Source organism: Hemitrygon akajei, chromosome 2, assembly GCF_048418815.1.
Source record: "Hemitrygon akajei chromosome 2, sHemAka1.3, whole genome shotgun sequence".
Classification (NCBI taxonomy): domain Eukaryota; kingdom Metazoa; phylum Chordata; class Chondrichthyes; order Myliobatiformes; family Dasyatidae; genus Hemitrygon; species Hemitrygon akajei.
Genome location: NC_133125.1, coordinates 61,346,990 through 61,363,719, shown reverse-complemented (window position 1 = coordinate 61,363,719; position 16,730 = coordinate 61,346,990). Strand labels below are relative to the sequence as shown.

At 38.8% G+C, this 16,730-nt stretch overlaps 1 protein-coding gene across 2 annotated transcripts in view; it reads left to right on the top strand.

Moving 5' to 3' along the window:
- The window catches only part of acer2 (alkaline ceramidase 2), a 64,292-nt gene extending 48,084 nt beyond the window's left edge, over positions 1–16,208 (top strand). For both annotated transcript variants that reach the window (XM_073072841.1, XM_073072830.1), the window contains exons 5-6: positions 8,645–8,782; positions 11,521–16,208. In XM_073072841.1, the coding sequence (XP_072928942.1) occupies positions 8,645–8,782; positions 11,521–11,707 (325 nt within the window). In that variant the 3' untranslated portion in view covers positions 11,708–16,208. The remainder of the gene's footprint in view (positions 1–8,644; positions 8,783–11,520) is intronic.
- Positions 16,209–16,730: the final 522 nt, after the last annotated feature.

Genomic DNA, 16,730 nt, shown 5'->3' with positions numbered 1-16,730 from the left:
ATTAGTATAACTACATGCATTGTGAATGTAATACAGGCAAGGTACGTCATTACGCCCTGGTGGAAATGCCCCAATAGACGGATCTGATTCTGAATCTTGTTAACAAGCTTTCAGTGTGTTCTCTGTTGGGTCAATTACACACTGCATTTCCAGAGCATGTTATCCAATCGGTCGTCTCAGAGAAGGGAGAAAGAGCGAGACAGAAAAAACAAGGTTTTCTTACTGCAAATATGACTCATTGTTGCAGTTTTAAATATTTAGGGGAACTCAAAAGTGAAGTAGGTGTAGAGAGTACATACTAAAAAATCTGTCCCTGATATTCTCGGATATTTGACATTTCAAATGTATGGACAAAGTGGAAAAGTGGCGTGGGTGAGGGTAGATGGAATGATGAAGAATGAATTAAAGACAAAAATGAGTAATAATCTTGCTCCAGCCAACAGGAACTGAATTCAATATGTGTGAAATAAGAGAAATAACAAGGGAACAAAAAGTCTTGTCCAAAACCCCAGGTTCTTTAAATCAGTCATGGGCAAACTCAAAAGTAGTTAAGGAGCCCTTTAAATAGAACAGGTGGATGGATTCTTGCAGCTGACAAATACAGTATTCTGTGTGTGCTATTAACCATGATGTTTGTTGAAGTGCTCATGTCAAGTCAGCGTCACACAAGGATTTAGTGTCACAATCTGCCAGCTCTGCATGTGGAAGTGATGTAAATGCTACACTTACTGGATTGATGGATGGCATCAGCAGAGCAGAAAGCATGCAGCCAAATTTGAACCAATTTGGCACCCAACCACCAGAAAATCTGAGTGCAATTTCATGGCCTAAATCTCTGAACTGCTAAATATATTTACTTCCCTTGAACACAGCAAGTGCCAAGTCAGAATCAGAATCAGGTTTAATATCACTGGCATATGTTGTGAAATTTGTTGTTCTGCAGCAAAAGTACATAATAAGAACTGTAACTTGCAGTAAATGTGTGTGTGTGTGTGTGTAATTAAAAATTAGTGCAAAAAGAGAAAAAAAATGAGTTTTCATGGGTTCAATGTCTATTCAGAAATCTGATATCTGATGGCAGAGGGGAAGAAGCTGTTCCAGAATCGCTGAGTGTGTTCCTTCAGGCTTCTGTACCTCCTCCCTGGTGGTAGCACTGAGAAGAGGGCATGTCCTGGGTGATGGGGGTCCTTAATAATGGAGACATCTCATTTGAGGCATTTCTCCTTGAAGATGTCCTGGATGCTGGGGAGGCTAGTACCCATGATGGAGCTGACTGAGTTTACAACTTTCTGCAGCTTATTTTGATTTCTGTGCAGTGCCCCTTCCCCCAACCAGATCGTGATGCAGTCAGTTAGAATGCACTCCATGGTACATCTGTAGAAATTTGCAAGTGTCTTTGGCAATATACCAAATCTCCTCAAACCCCTAATGAAATATAGTGGCTGTCGTGCTTTCTTTCTAGCTGCATCAATATGTTAGGCTCAGAATAGATCCTCAAAGATGTTGACACACAGGAACTTGAAATTGTTCACTCTTTCCTCTTGATGAGGACTGATGTGTATTCCCTCATCTTACCCTTTCTGAAGTCCACAATCACTTCTTTGACATTAAGTGCAAGGTTGTTGCTGTGACACCACTCAGTTAGTTGCTGTATCTCACTCGTGTATGAAAGGGTTACCATATGAGGAACGTCTGGCAGCTCTTGGGCTGTATTCCCTGGAGTTCAGGATCTCATAGAAACATTCTGAATGTTAAAAGGCCCGAACGGATTAGATATGGCAAAGTTAGGGGAGTCTAGGACAAGATGGCATGATTTCAGGATGGAAGGACATCCATTTAGAACAGAGATGCGGATAAATTACTTCAGTCAGAGGCTGGTAAGTCTGTGGAATTTGTTGCCATGAGCGGCTGTGGAGGCCAAGTCATTGGGTGCATTTAAGGCAGAGATAGACAGGTTCTTGATTAGCCAGGGCATCAAAGGGTATGGGGAGAAGGCAGGGGAATGGGGCTGACTGGAAGAATTGGATCAGCCCATGATTGAATGGCAGAGCAGACTCGATGGGCCAAATGGCCTACTTCTGCTCCTATATCTTACGGTCTAAAATAACAAGTACCACTTCTCCATTAAAGCAGATCCATTGCTTCACAAAAATACAACTGCAGATGCTGTGGATCAAAGAATACGTACACAACGCTGGAAGAACTCAGCAGGTCAGGCAGCATCCGTGAGACAAGAGTAGCCAATGTTTCGGGCCGAGACCCTTCAACAGGAAAGATGATGAAGGGTCTTGGCCGGAAATGTTGGCTACTCTTTTCTCACGGATGCTGCCTGAACTGCTGAGTTCTTCCAGCATTGTGTACGTATTCTTTGATCCACAGCATCTGCAGTTGTATTTTTGTCTTTAGATCCATTGTTTTTCTGGTAGGTGTTTTGGCCCACACAATATATGTGGAAAATTGTACCATGGGGTGCTAGGAATACAGAAACATCAGTATTTAGTACCAAATGAAGTGGATGGAGAAGGAAACCAATGTTCAAAGTACATATATATATATCATCATATACAATCCTAAGATTCATTTCCTTGCGGGCATGCTCAATAAATTCAATAGCCATAATAGAATCAATGAAAGTCCACACCAGTAGGGCAGACAACCAGTGTGCAAAAGACAACAATCTGTGCAGTCTGTGATAACTGAATATCAAGATATTTTTAAATCCATCTTCCAGCAGTTTGTGGTGGATCATAGTGGAAGGCTGTTAACTCAGTGTCTCTGTTAGTAAGGTGTGGTGTAGTGAAGTGTGGTGTTTTCCAGTAGTCAGGGGATCAAATAATTGAAAGTTGCTACTTAAATTTAAACTACTATATGAATTCAATAGTAATTTGAAGCCTGATACATTCTAGTATAGTTCCCGGTAACAGATTTACCTTTCATAAATTGTTTTAACCACTGACGTTAGAACTCCAGGGTTAAAGCAATGGGAATCTTTTGTGTGCGAGCAGCTGTACAAAAGCTTTGTAATTTGCTTTGGCATGTACACATCCACTTCATTATGCTTATTAAAACTCTCTTTAAGGGAAATAGCTTCTGTCAGAAGCAGTTGTATAATCTCTTTTAATATCTCTAATCGCCTATACTGCTTCCAAACATGACAGCTGTTTTTGTAGAAATGTTACTCAGTTTTGGTGAGAGTCAAACAGGATCAAATTTATTAAATCTGAACTTCGTTTTGTTTTGTAATGTAAAGATTTGTAGGAGGTTTCACTGGCTTTCAATGACCTCTTTTAGAGGAAGTTGCAAGAACGGAAAGGTCACTTCCCTCAGGCACAATAATAAGTCTCAGGATGTCCTGCACAAAATCAGCTTAGTGTGTTATCGGATGTTAGACGTGGAAATTAATCTTCCATGTACAAAGGACAAAGGATAAGACTATGATTATAGGAGTGAAACTGATGCAGCTGGTATTTGATAATAAAAATAACTGCACGATTGTGATCTGAGGTATGATTAATAGAAGAAAAGAAAAAGAATGGAAGCATCAGCTTGCAATTTTTTTCAGACATTCTTAAGGCTATTCAACTCATACCAACAGGTGACAGGACTCCACAATTAAAGCAGCACTTAGTCAATGCAGAACAGTTTAAATATAAAGATGGAAATTCACCAGATATATGCAAGAATTATTTACATCTTGTGAAATATGTATTTGTTCCAGTTTGGAACCTTTTTAAAGCCGTTTCTATTTCAGCATTTTAACATTAATCAGCCAAAGTAGATAGAAAGACAAGAAGCAAACTGTTATGTCTGAATGGCTAAAGAAGCTTGAATAGGTCTGCCTTCCTTTAATCTGTTCATTCACCAAACCAGCCCTCTGTTCCATAAAAAAATGCTTTGTGTGGTTAATTAGTTTTTTGGAAGTAGAACAGAAATCTGTGGTATTTATACATATTCTGCAGAAAATAGTGTCAATTTTAAATAAATTAAAACAAAAAAAATGGAGAGGTTTATCTGTTTGCATGGAAATTCACTTTTCTCCATGTCCTTAAAAGTTGAGCAAGACCATTCAATTTGTTGTGTCTACACAAATATGTTGTGTCTCAATCGGACACATTACTTTAAACTGCTCATTGGATTCCTGTTTTTGATTCTGAAGGGTAAAAATGCCACTCTGAGCAACTACTGTGTGGAGAATAAAACTTCCTGAAATGTGTGATGACATTCATTGGGACATAGGAACAGAAAATTAGTCGTTTAGTTTCCTGAGCCTGGTTTTCTATTCAACAAACCATGATTAATTTGTGACCTAACTTCATTTCCCCACTTGTTGTAAAATTGACCATTGGCAGAATCAGAGGGTATTTACATAGAGTGTTTCAAATCTATTCCGGTTCTTGCATTTAGAAGCATTCCAAAAGCCTATAATTGATTTCTGGATAGCTTTCAACAGATAACTTCTAGGTTACACCACTCGTCCATGTTTGGCTGAGGCTGCACAGAGGTCCAAACCAAACAGACTTGAACAACTGAGAGTTGACCATTTTCCATGGAACTGCCAGCTGGCTGCCATTTATCATAATTTCTCCATTATTTTGTCTTTCATTGTACATTTTATAAAAACAAAACATTGCTCCTAAGTAATAGTCAAGTCAGGTTTATTGTCATGTGCACAAGTGCAGATACAATAAAAAAAAACTTGCTTGCAGCAGCACTACGTGTACATAGTGGGGTGTGTCAGGAATGGACAGGAGGAGGAGTATAGGAAACTGATACAGGACTTTGTGATATGGTGCAACTCAAACTACCTGCGTCTCAATATCACCAAGACCAAGGAGATGGTGGTGGACTTTAGGAGATCTAGGCCTCATATGGAGCCAGTGATCATTAATGGAGAATGTGTGGAGCAGGTTAAGACCTACAAGTATCTGGGAGTACAGTTAGACGAGAAGCTAGACTGGACTGCCAACACAGATGCCTTGTGCAGGAAGGCACAGAGTCGAATGTACTTCCTAAGAAGGTTGGCGTCATTCAATGTCTGTAGTGAGATGCTGAAGATGTTCTATAGGTCAGTTGTGGAGAGCGCCCTCTTCTTTGTGGTGGCGTGTTGGGGAGGAAGCATTAAGAAGAGGGACGCCTCACGTCTTAATAAGCTGGTAAGGAAGGCGGGCTCTGTCGTGGGCAAAGTACTGGAGAGTTTAACATCGGTAGCTGAGCGAAGGGCGCTGAGTAGGCTACGGTCAATTATGGATAACTGAACATCCTCTACATAGCACCATCCAGAGACAGAGAAGCAGTTTCAGCCACAGGTTACTATCGATGCAATGCTCCTCAGACAGGATGAAGAGGTCAATACTCCCCAATGCCATTAGGCTTTACAATTCTACCGCCAGGACTTAAGAACTTTTTAAAAGCTATTATTAATGCTTTTTGAGATGGTGATTTAGATGCATATCATATTTTTTTTACTGAGTTAAGTATTGTATGTAATTAGTTTTGCTACAACAAGTGTATGGGACATTGGAAAAAAGTTGAATTTTCCCATGGGGATGAATAAAGTATCTATCTATCTATCTATCTATCATAGGTACAGGCAATACACAGAGTATCAATTATTTATTTATTCTTATTATTTATTGAGATTCAGTACAGAATAAACCTTTCTGGCCCTTTGAGCTACGCCACCCTGCAGTGGCCCAATTTGATCCTAGCCTAACCCGGGACAATTTGCACTGACCAATTAACCTACCAGTTGGTACATCTTTTGACTGTGGGAGGAAACCGGAGCACCCACAGAAACCCATGTGGTCATGGGGAGAACATACACATTCCTTACAGGCAGCGGCGGGAACTGAACCCAGGTCGCTGGTACTGTAAAGCATTGCACTAACTACCACGCTACTGTGACACCCCGTGTCTTATAAATTATACAAGACAGTGAAGAGAGAGAGAGAGAGAGAGAGAGAGAGAGAAAAGACTGTGTAAAGACAAGTACTTAGTGCAAAGAACAAAGACACAATCAAAGGGAAGTCCAGGGTCAGAATAAGAGGTGGTGCATAGTGTTCTATTGCTGACGTAGTGTTAGAGTTGTATAGGTCAGTTCAAAAATTTGATGGTTGTAAAAAAGTAGCTGTTCCTGAACCTGGTGGTGTATGTTACGTGTTTTTGTATGTTTTGGCCCTTACGGGTTGCTGTTGAGCTTCTCTGTGTGTAATGTGAGAGGGCATTCTGGGTACGGTGACTTATGAGAAAAATAAACAGCTGCACGCGTGCCCCTCACCTCTCCATCTCTCGTGTGTGTTATTCATGGCCACCCGGTTTCCCAGTATCACAAACATAACAGCTGGTGATGAGGTGACAAGTCCTTACGCGGTATTTATTGTTCTTTTCCCTTCCGTAAGTATGCAACGCTGGTGGTGTACCGCTGTGTAAGAAGACAAGAAGACAGCCGCTGGAGGAGTGGTGAATTTAGAATCCGCGGGAGGGAATGGGAATGGGACGGTTAAATAAAACAATTAAGAGAGGGAGAGAGAGAGATGGAAAAGACTCAGTAACTCTTCTGGAATGTGATTGAGTTTGAAAATGACAACAGTGTTTGAAAGTATGGGACCATGTGATGAAATGACAGAACAATGGAGTTCATATACAGAAAGATTTGAATATTTTCAACTGGAAAATCAAATTCCAGATGATATTCATGTTCCATCTTTCTGACTGTAATGGGTGTAAAAATGTTTAATTTATTATGCAATCTAGTGCAACTTGCTAAACCTGGTGATACATCTTACAAGGACATACTTAAAGTCTTCGATGACCACTATTCACTTAAACATTTGGTAATCACTGAGAGATTTTAGATTTCATAACAGGAATCAAGAGGAAGGTAAGTCTACGAGTTTGTAGTAATGCTGAAGCAATTGTCTGAACACAGTGGTTTTGGGCAGTCGCTGAAAGACATATTATGTGATGGACTGGGATGTGGTCTGTGTAGTGAGGTCATTCAGAAACATTTGCTTCTAGGAGACAGATTAACGTTACAGAAGGCAAGTGAGATTAGTACATCTATGGAGATGGCAGCTAAAGAAGCGCCTTCTCAAGTTCATAAAGTTTCTACTGACTTTAAGAATAAGACACCTATTGGCAATCAGTGTTACCATTGTGGCAAAACTGGGCATTCAAAAAAAGAACGCCGGTATAGGGATTTAGATTACGAAAGCTGAAGCAAAAAGGGACATATTGAATGCGACTGTAAAATTAAAAAGACAGTGTCAACCAAAAACATTGTAATAAAGAAAAATGACTTTTAGTAAAACAAAAAGAAAGGTGTGAACAAGATGGAGCATACTGAGAGCAGACTGAGTGGCTCTCACTCTGTGAGTGAAGAAGCTTGATCTGCTTGACATTCAGAATCATCACACGCTAGTCCTTTCATCACCCATCACCCGAGCTTTCTGAGGTGCCTCCTATTGACAAGGCAGTACCCAAGCCAAGATCTATACATACAACAAGAAATAAAATGACTTTGGCATCATCCCCAGGTCTTTGGTACCCTCACAGGAACAGGCGGCCCCCAGACAGATTAAATCATTAGTGACTGATCCTGAGCATATGGGGCAGAATGATCCTCTGGGAATAGAGGACCTCTACTCCCTTTCCCTAGTTTAGAAAAAAATGTTTTTGTTGTTGGTTGAATTTGATGATTACTCAATGGAATGTTAATAATTCAGTCGCTGGGCTATGTATGGGGGGGGGAAGGAACCTTTAAGATAAGGGGGGAGGGAAATGTTATGGATTCATGTATACTTTGACCCTTTCGGGTTGCTGTCAATGTGATGAATGCAATGTGAGAGGGCATTCTGGGTAGATGACACAAGAAAACTGAACAGCAGCACATTTGTTCCTCAGCTCTCCGTCTCTCGTGTGTGTCATTCGCGGCCACCCGGTTTCCCAGTACCACAAATGTAACAGTATGGGATTTTGGACTTCTGTACTTGCTGCCTGGCTGCTGCATTAAGAGGGCATGATGTGGATGGTGGGGATCCTTAAAGATGCAGATTGCCTTTTTGAGGTAGCTCCTCCAGTAGATCTTATCAGTGATGGGGAATGCTGTGCCTGTGATGAAATGAACTGTGACTATATCTCTCTGCAGCTTCTTGTCCTGTGCATCCTGTCCAGTCCAAGATGAAACCAGCCAGGAATAAGAAATTAGATTGCATATCTTTTTACTTTTTAAAATTTCATTCGAAGCCAACGGGAGTGCCATTCAGAACTAAAGAGCTATTGATCTCAGCTGACCTTCCCAGAAGGATAATTAGAATTAATCTTGAGTGAAAATTGGTTAGTTTTTTTGGGATTGCATTTAGGGGTTTCTTCATGATCTGCTCTGGCAGAAACTCTTGTGTACCTGGGCAAGTGGCTGACATAGAAGGTGCTATCAGAAAGGAGAGGGAAGCTGGTTAGAAGAAATGTAAAGCTGATAGAATTTCAGCTGAACAACTGCTATTTCTCACTGTCAAAGTACAAACATCACCATATTCTTTCTTTGAGTTAACAATTTTTAAATCTATTTTAGAACAGATTGTGATTATGCTGTATGTGTCCGGCTTTTAGTCTTTTGCTAGCTAATTTGTGTCTTCTGCTCTTGCAGGTGTGAAAATATTCGTGTGTACAAGTTGGGTCTCTTAGCAGGGTTTTGGTGGGCGTTAGCCCTGCTCTGCTGGATCAGTGATAACCTTTTCTGTGAGCTCTGGTCTGCATTCAACTTTCCGTATCTACATTGTGTCTGGTGAGATGCATGCTAGTAATTTAGTAATTTTGCCTCATTCATATTATCCCTCATTCTATGTTGAAATAAATGTGTCATCAGGATTTATTTCAAAAGTTAAGTACTGCAGATATATTGACTGTTTGTCCCATAAATTATTGTTCCTCTCCAAAAGGAAAAACCATGAGTACTTTTATCAATTTCCTGATGTGTAACCAAGTTCCATTTTGTGGCTTTAGTTGAACTTTCTTACCAGACAGCATTGTGGTCCTTGTCTGACCTTCACCTTTAGTGGGAATAAGAATGTCCCGAACTCAAGATTATAATATGTGATCATTGTCAAAGGCCTAACTGTATCACAGCATGGGAGTTCCTCCACTCTTCAAGATTCACATGAGCTTCCCTGCATCACTTATTGGTGTGATTTTTGATTGGTCCTCCTGTCTGAATAGAAACTTTGGTCTTGGAGAATGGGACATTCATTGGCCTCAGCATCAACTTCAAATTGACAGTTGGTTCAGGAACTATCCTGGTAATATGGGGAATTAAGGAGACATACCTTATGATTCAGATGAATTTGCTGCTTGAAGTTTTGCTATATAAATTAAATGCAGAATTTTCACTACAATATTTTCAGAAACAGGATGATACCAACCATTTCATAATTGTATTTATTATTCAATCATTTCCACTTTATTCATGATGTACCTCTATTGCATGTATTTGGGAAAACACAGGCCACATCTACTTGATTCTTGTTTGACTAGACAGATGGTAAACCCTTTTGCTCCTTTGCCCGAACTCACCTGGGCACAAAAGGATTGATTCATTCCATTCATTTGGAACCATTGTATAAAAGCACAGTGCACCATGTTAAAGTAATCAAAATCAAACATGTGCAAGTGATGGAAATCAGAAATGAAAACAGATAGTGCTCAGTAGATAGGGCAAAATCAGTGGAAAGAGAAACAGTTAATGTTCTTTATAATGAATGGAAAAATGTCACCTAACAAATTAATCAATCATTACTCACACAGATATTTCATGTCAGCATTATTCAAAATAACACACAAAATGCTGGAGGTCAGGCGGTATCTATGGAAAAAAGTAAACAGTTGATGTTTCAGGCTGAGACCCTTCATCAGGACTGAAAAAAAAAGATGAGAAGTCAGAGTAAGAAGGTGGGGGGAAGGGGGGGAAGAAGAATAAGGTGGTAGATGATAGGTGAAACCGGGAGAGGTGTGTTGCTTTGGATTTCCAGCATCTGCAGATTTTCTCGTGTTTGTGCCGCCTGGGTAGCCTCCACCTGATGGCATGAACATTGATTTCTTGAACTTCCAGTAACTGCATCCCACTTCACCATTCCTCATTCCCGTTTCCCTCTCTCACTTTATTTCTTTACTTGCCCATCACCTTCCTCTGGTGCTCCTCCTCCTTCCCTTTCTGCAATGGCCTTCTGACCTCTTTTATCAGATACCCCCCTCTCTGTCCATGTATCTCTTTCACCAATCAGCTTCCCAGCTCTTTACTTCACCCCTTCCCCCCTCTCATTTTCGCCTATCAGCTACTATCTTGTACTACTTTCTCCCCTACCCCACACCTTCCTACTCTTGACGTCTCATCTTGTTTTACTCTTGTCCTGACGAAGGGTCTAGGCCCAAAACGTCGACTGCTTACTCTTAATAAGTACTTTGCATCAATCTTCACTGTAGAAGACATGAGCAGCGTGCCGGAGGTCAGTGAGTGTCAGGGAGCAAGAGTGAGCATCACTGATATTACAAAGGATAAAGTGCGAGGCAAAATCGTATTTTGTTACACAAAGGGTAGTGGAAGTCTGTAATTCACTTCTCCATAAGGATGATGATTCTGGTCAACTGAAAATTTTAAAACTGATTGATCCATGAAAACTTTTGGAAATAAACTGTGCAAAATATCTCTATAACAAGTATTCTAAATTAATAGCTATCACTGAAGTAATTCAGAATTATCAATGTTCAAATAAAATATTCCTTCCTACCATCAGATCTTTGAACAGTCCACAAACCCATGAATACTACCTCAATATTTTGCTCTCTTTTTCTACTATTTATCTATCTATTATAAATTCTTATTGTCATGTATGTAAGTTTTAGGTATTGCCTGATATCACTGCTGCAGAATAACACATTTCTCACATTCGTCAGTGCTAATAAACCAGATTCTGATTCTGAAGTAATTAATGGCAGGAAATTAGCTGTTCAGTTTTATTAGCCGCACTTCAGCAATTAAAAATATTGACACTTTATACCTGTAAATAAAAGTAAGTTCCCATATGTTGTGTGCCCCTTGAGGCATCCCAGGCATTTGTGACTCATTTCAAGACGGAAATGATGCTATGACAGTAATAGCAGAAAGAATCTCAAGTGTGTTATCAGTTTTTATCTAAGTTGAATTATTGCATTGCTTTACAAAATGTCCAGATGTCATTGATGAGAAAAAGTTAGTATTTTTAAATCTAAGTGAAAGATTAGAAAAAAGAAGAATTTACTTTTCAAAACACCTCTTGGGTTAATTAATATTGTACAGTTAATACTTTGCTAAATCAACATTAAATTTGGTAGCCATGTGTGGAAAAGCAGAAATCAATAAGGAATAGATAATGACTATTGAATGGATAATATATTAACTTACCAAACAAATTTATTGTCCTGAAGTTGTAAGAACATCATTTAAAAAATCATTGCGTGTATTCTTACTTTTTTTTCCCCTTTTTGTTCTAGGCATATCCTGATCTGTCTGGCTGCTTATCTGGGTTGTGTCTGCTTTGCCTACTTTGATGCTGTCTCAGAAATCCCTGAACAGGGCCCAGTCATCAAGTTCTGGCCCAGTGAGAAGTGGGCCTTCATTGGTGTTCCTTATGTTTCTCTGCTTTTTGCAGAAAATAAGTCTCAACTGAAGGTTACTTAAGAGCACAGCGACCCATTTGGCCACATGTTATTTTGAATACTATCTCGGAAAAGCTTTATTTCATGAGGCAGAGGGTGCCTCCCAAATTTGCACCTTAGATCCACCAGTTATTAACACTAAATCTCTTAGGAGATTATGGGAGTAAGATTTACTAGAGTTTCAAAATGTACACTTGATTATTTCACACTCATTGGACCAGATTCAGACAGTCATAACATTTGTGGTGTCAATGCGATTACATGATCTCATCTTCCACTGGCGTTACCTGTGGGTAAGAGTCGGACTCCATAAGTAAACAGTTCAAGCATTGATTATCCTCCAACTCTTGAAGGGAGTGTGTATTGCAGAAGGAACAGACAACAGACCTCTTTCTGGAAGTTTGCTGCTTGTTGGAAAAGATAACAGAATGCAAGCAAGAGAGGGCACCCAAGTTTTCTTACATAGAACTGGAAGACTTAGGCAATGTGGAGATAAAGAATATACTCCTTGCTCACAAAAAAATAGAATGGTGGTGAATTCAAGTAATGCAGCCAAATGGACAACAAAAGTAACAACAACATTTCAGAGGTTGATGAATGAATCTTCAAATTCCATCAACACCACCTTTGTGCAGCCTACCTCCAGAAAGGACACATCAAGCTGTATGGGAGAGTCCAGCAACAACTTTGCATGGGACACCAGACCCCAACTTTGCAACGTGCAAGTGGAGGCCTACTCCATTTTGATACAGCATCAAAACATACATTGCAGTACAGAAAGAAACCGGTGTAGTGAGCCACTGTCACTTTGTTACTGTTCAGAAGAGATCTCCAGCAATACCGAGATTCCCAATGGTGATGGCCTCAGGTTTCAGGTTGAATCGCAGATATTGGAAATCTAAAATAAAAACAGAAACTGCTGCAAACACTTAGCAGGTCAGATCACATCTGTGGAAACAAAAATACGGCATTAACATTTCAGGTTGAAGACCTTTTGTCAGTGTTCTGATGAAAGGCTTTTGATCTGAAACATGAGCTCTTACCATAGGTTCAGCCTTGCCTGCTGAGTATTTCCAGATTTTCTGTTTTCATTTTTTTCCTGCAGCAATTCTTGTCTGCACCATCTGAAAACTCTTGAGTCCATTTTTCAGAAGCTGCGCTTTTTTTTAAGAAACCCCTCTACCCACTAAGAGATCTTCTATAAGATGCCTGCCAGCATTTGCTCTAGCCACAATGTCCTTCCCTTTAAGAGGTCCAGCATTCTCTAAGTAGTTTGGGCCGTCCTTCACTGGCATCAGCTGGTCATGTTGTTGGATTGCTGAGCTGTCCAGCCAATAGACGATAGTTACTGTTGGCTGGATATTTCAAATGTTATAATGAAATGACAACATAAAGCTTGCATCACACCTGCTTTACATGGTTAACCGTTGTACCACATTCTCTCTGCCCAATTCTGGAGGCAATCAAAGTTAGTTCCTCAGATTTTCCTGCCAGTTTCTGTCTGGTCCTTCCTTTCTTCTAGCCAAAAATATCTTAATGTGCCATTAATAGAAGCTGTTTTTGGTATGGGGGCAGCGGGTTCCACTGAGTTAGAGATCAACCATGCATTTGCGATCTCCATTTCTTATTGAAGTTTCTTGTGTGAGATTTGGAAGTAGAGGATGGCAGGCTTTTGACCAGGGCATTTGTGCATTGTGTATCTCTGACCCTTGGTAACATCAGCTAGAAAATTAAACAAAGGATTTCTTTATATAGCACCTTCAATGATTATAGGACATCACAAAATACCAATCAATTACTTCTTGAATTGTAGGGAAATCGTTAAAGAATCCCAATTTAATATAACATTCAATTTAGTATCAGGGCATTAAAATTGTTATCCACTACTTACCTGCTCCTTATCCCTTCAAGTGTTTCTGCAATTCTTGAGCAATAAGCAACTTGGTCCAGATTGTTCATTGTTCCAGATTCGAGCGTCTGCTGTGTGTGTCCTTTATGCAATTCTCTTTTGAAAGTTACTACTGAGTCTTATATCACTCTTTCAGACAGTAACCACTCTTCTATCATTCCCCAACATTTTCCTTATGGTGCATCCACAAATCTAGAATGTTGCAATATTTTTTGGTGCCAAGCCCTGGAGCAATGGTCCATCTGCTGATCATGAACGTTTTCTGTCATCTCCACAAAACTGGCCTTTTTATTTCTGGCTCTCTTCCTCTGCAGTTGAAATTGTTGATTTATCAATATCCTTTGCACAGACTGCTCCTGTTTCTGCATTGCAGTGGCCAAGCTTCCTCAGAATTCTGAGGCACAAGTCCTCTTCCACCCCCCTGACAGCCACACTAAGGAAGTGCATGTTTCACTTGTCTCTCTTCATCATCCACACTTTCATATCTTTTTCCATCTTCATGCTATCCCCACTTTTGTTTGTATCTTTGTGTTCTGTGCCCTCTTTTCCAGCATATTTTCTATTGCCTTTAGGGGCACAATAGGTTTTAAAATAGTGTTGATTTTATTAACATAAAATAATGATGTGGTGAAGCACTGTTATACACAAGTATATTCAGAACATAAAGATCATTCGCTGGTTTTAAGTCATTCTGTCTACTGGAAGCAATCGCAATAAGAGGTCCTTGTGAGGAGATCAAATTTATATCACAAGTTGCAACATCAATTTTATTTCTAATCTTTTATCATCTTAAGATGACTATTCAAAAACCTATTTATTACATGACAAGAGCTTAATTAGTTCTAAAGAAATTAGTATTTTACCTGATTAAAATTGACTAATATTTGTATCTTAAATGCCTAAGTATTGCAAAGCTGTGTAAGGTAATAGAAATAGCTTGGCAGGAGGAGAAATTCACTCAGGCTGCCAGTGAAGAATGCGTATGAGTATTGACCATTGGTTGTACTCACCTCCTACACGTTCAGTTCCATTGATGTTTATGAACCATATGTGCAGGAGCTGATTTCAATTGGTGATTAATAGAGGAAGCACAGATCAACAAAGTGATTTCTCCCCTAGGCCTCCAGTACATCGTTGTGAATGTTTTCTGAAAACAATGGGGATAATATTACTAATATCATTGACCATGTTGAAGTGCAATGACTCCTAATGTTGCCCTTTCTGGTTTAGTTTGTGTACAAGTTACAGAAAGTGTCAATGAGATGTTAGGTTAATTTTATGGGGCTTGTAACTAGAGCACAGTAAATGAAATTTGCATCATTGTTCTGTGCACATAATGTGTCACTTGGTGCAATTTTGCATTGAAATTTCATAAAACAATTTTTGCATTGTTGCCTAGACCATCCTATCCAGCTATATATTAACTTTTATTAATTTTTGATTAAAGTTTAACAATCCACTATCTAGTTTTTATGTTTCAGCAATTAATGCCTGAGCCTTAAAGACGTTAGTGCAAAATTGTCCACAGCTTGTATTTTTCCCAAGTCATGCACATCTATACATTACAGGAACAGCAATATTAAACACATGAATATTTCTTAATCTTTATGTATTTAAGGTGCCATTTTCAAAGCATCTTGGATTAGACATGGATTTATACTTAAATAAGCTAGATGCACAAGTATATTGGTGTCTGACAACGAGTTACGCTGGTTTGTGCAAAATATTTCTTTTTCCTCACTTCTCATTTATAAGGCACCAACAATGTGCAGTGGTTTTGATTGAAGAATGGACTGATTAATGGATTATTTAGCTGTGTTGATACAGATGTTTTTTCAATGAATAAAATCCTCATACTTAAAATGTGAATTCTCCTTCAGGTATTTAAAATTATTCGCAATGTTTTGTAATCTGATGTATTTTTTTCTGAAGAAATCATTATGTGTAAAATGGAATAAGCAATCATTTAATAATGTGATTTTCAAGTTGGTTTAGGATTTGTATCTGTAACTACTGTTCCAATTTTGTATTGAAATAACCATGAGGAACAAATCATTATTTTTAATATATTTGTTACAAACACTTTGGATTTAATTGTGTTTATATAAAGAATGCTTGTCAATGAGTGAGATCCTGGTGAATTCAGTAACTATATTTGAAAATATTTAAGAGCATCTTTGTCTTTTCTCAGTATGTCCAAGATTAAGGAACGGTAACAAAACAATTAAGCTTATGTGTTAGTTTTTACACAAAAGGTTACTACTAAGGTACAATAATGCAGTTGAAATAGCACTGTTGGATTTCTGCTTACTCCACAGTATATGCAGCACTGTCCCAATTGGTATGCTAACACCATTTTCAATGGGGTACAGAACAAAGAACAATGTATTTTCATTTAAGGATAAGATGCTCAAGTGAATGCTATCGTTCTTAATGGATTAATTCAGACTTCCTTCAAAACAGTAATGATGCGTTTAATTAAAACTACGTTTATATAATCAAAGTACCTGAAGTATTATGCAAGCAGGTGTACTGCACATGTCCTTTGAGAAAATATGTCATTATCTGAAAATTGTGCATTTTACCTAATTAATAAAAAGAATAATGTAAATCAGTTTGGTTGTCCATTAATGACCAGTTTAGGTCTCTCTGCACTTAGAAAGCTTATGCACAAGGCTTTAGATTCAATAAGAATTAAATACAAATTGATTTCTGATTGTTGTTATCCTTTGAAAGGATAGAGGCCACTTCGTATTTGTATCTCCATGTCCTTTACTTGTGTATTAGTCTGAATCTGCCTCATCTGTACTGTTTCAGCTGAACAGAAGCCCAGGATCATTGTAGTTTGATGTAGCTAGCATATTCCCACCTTTCTGACTATTTAGTGTAATTTCTTTCTATTCAAGATTGTTCCCAGAATAGATTCTAATTCCCAAAATGCTAAGACTGCTGATGTGAAAAGAGTAACATCAAATTCGGCTATTAGTTTAAGATCTTTTATAGGAAAGAAGGGGAATATGAAATGACAAATTATCTTTGTTCTGACACATTTGCCTGTAAAAAGGAAAACTCTTAAATTATCTGTTCCCTTTTCCGATAAAAATAAACATTTGTGTGGGTGATGCTAGAGGGCCGT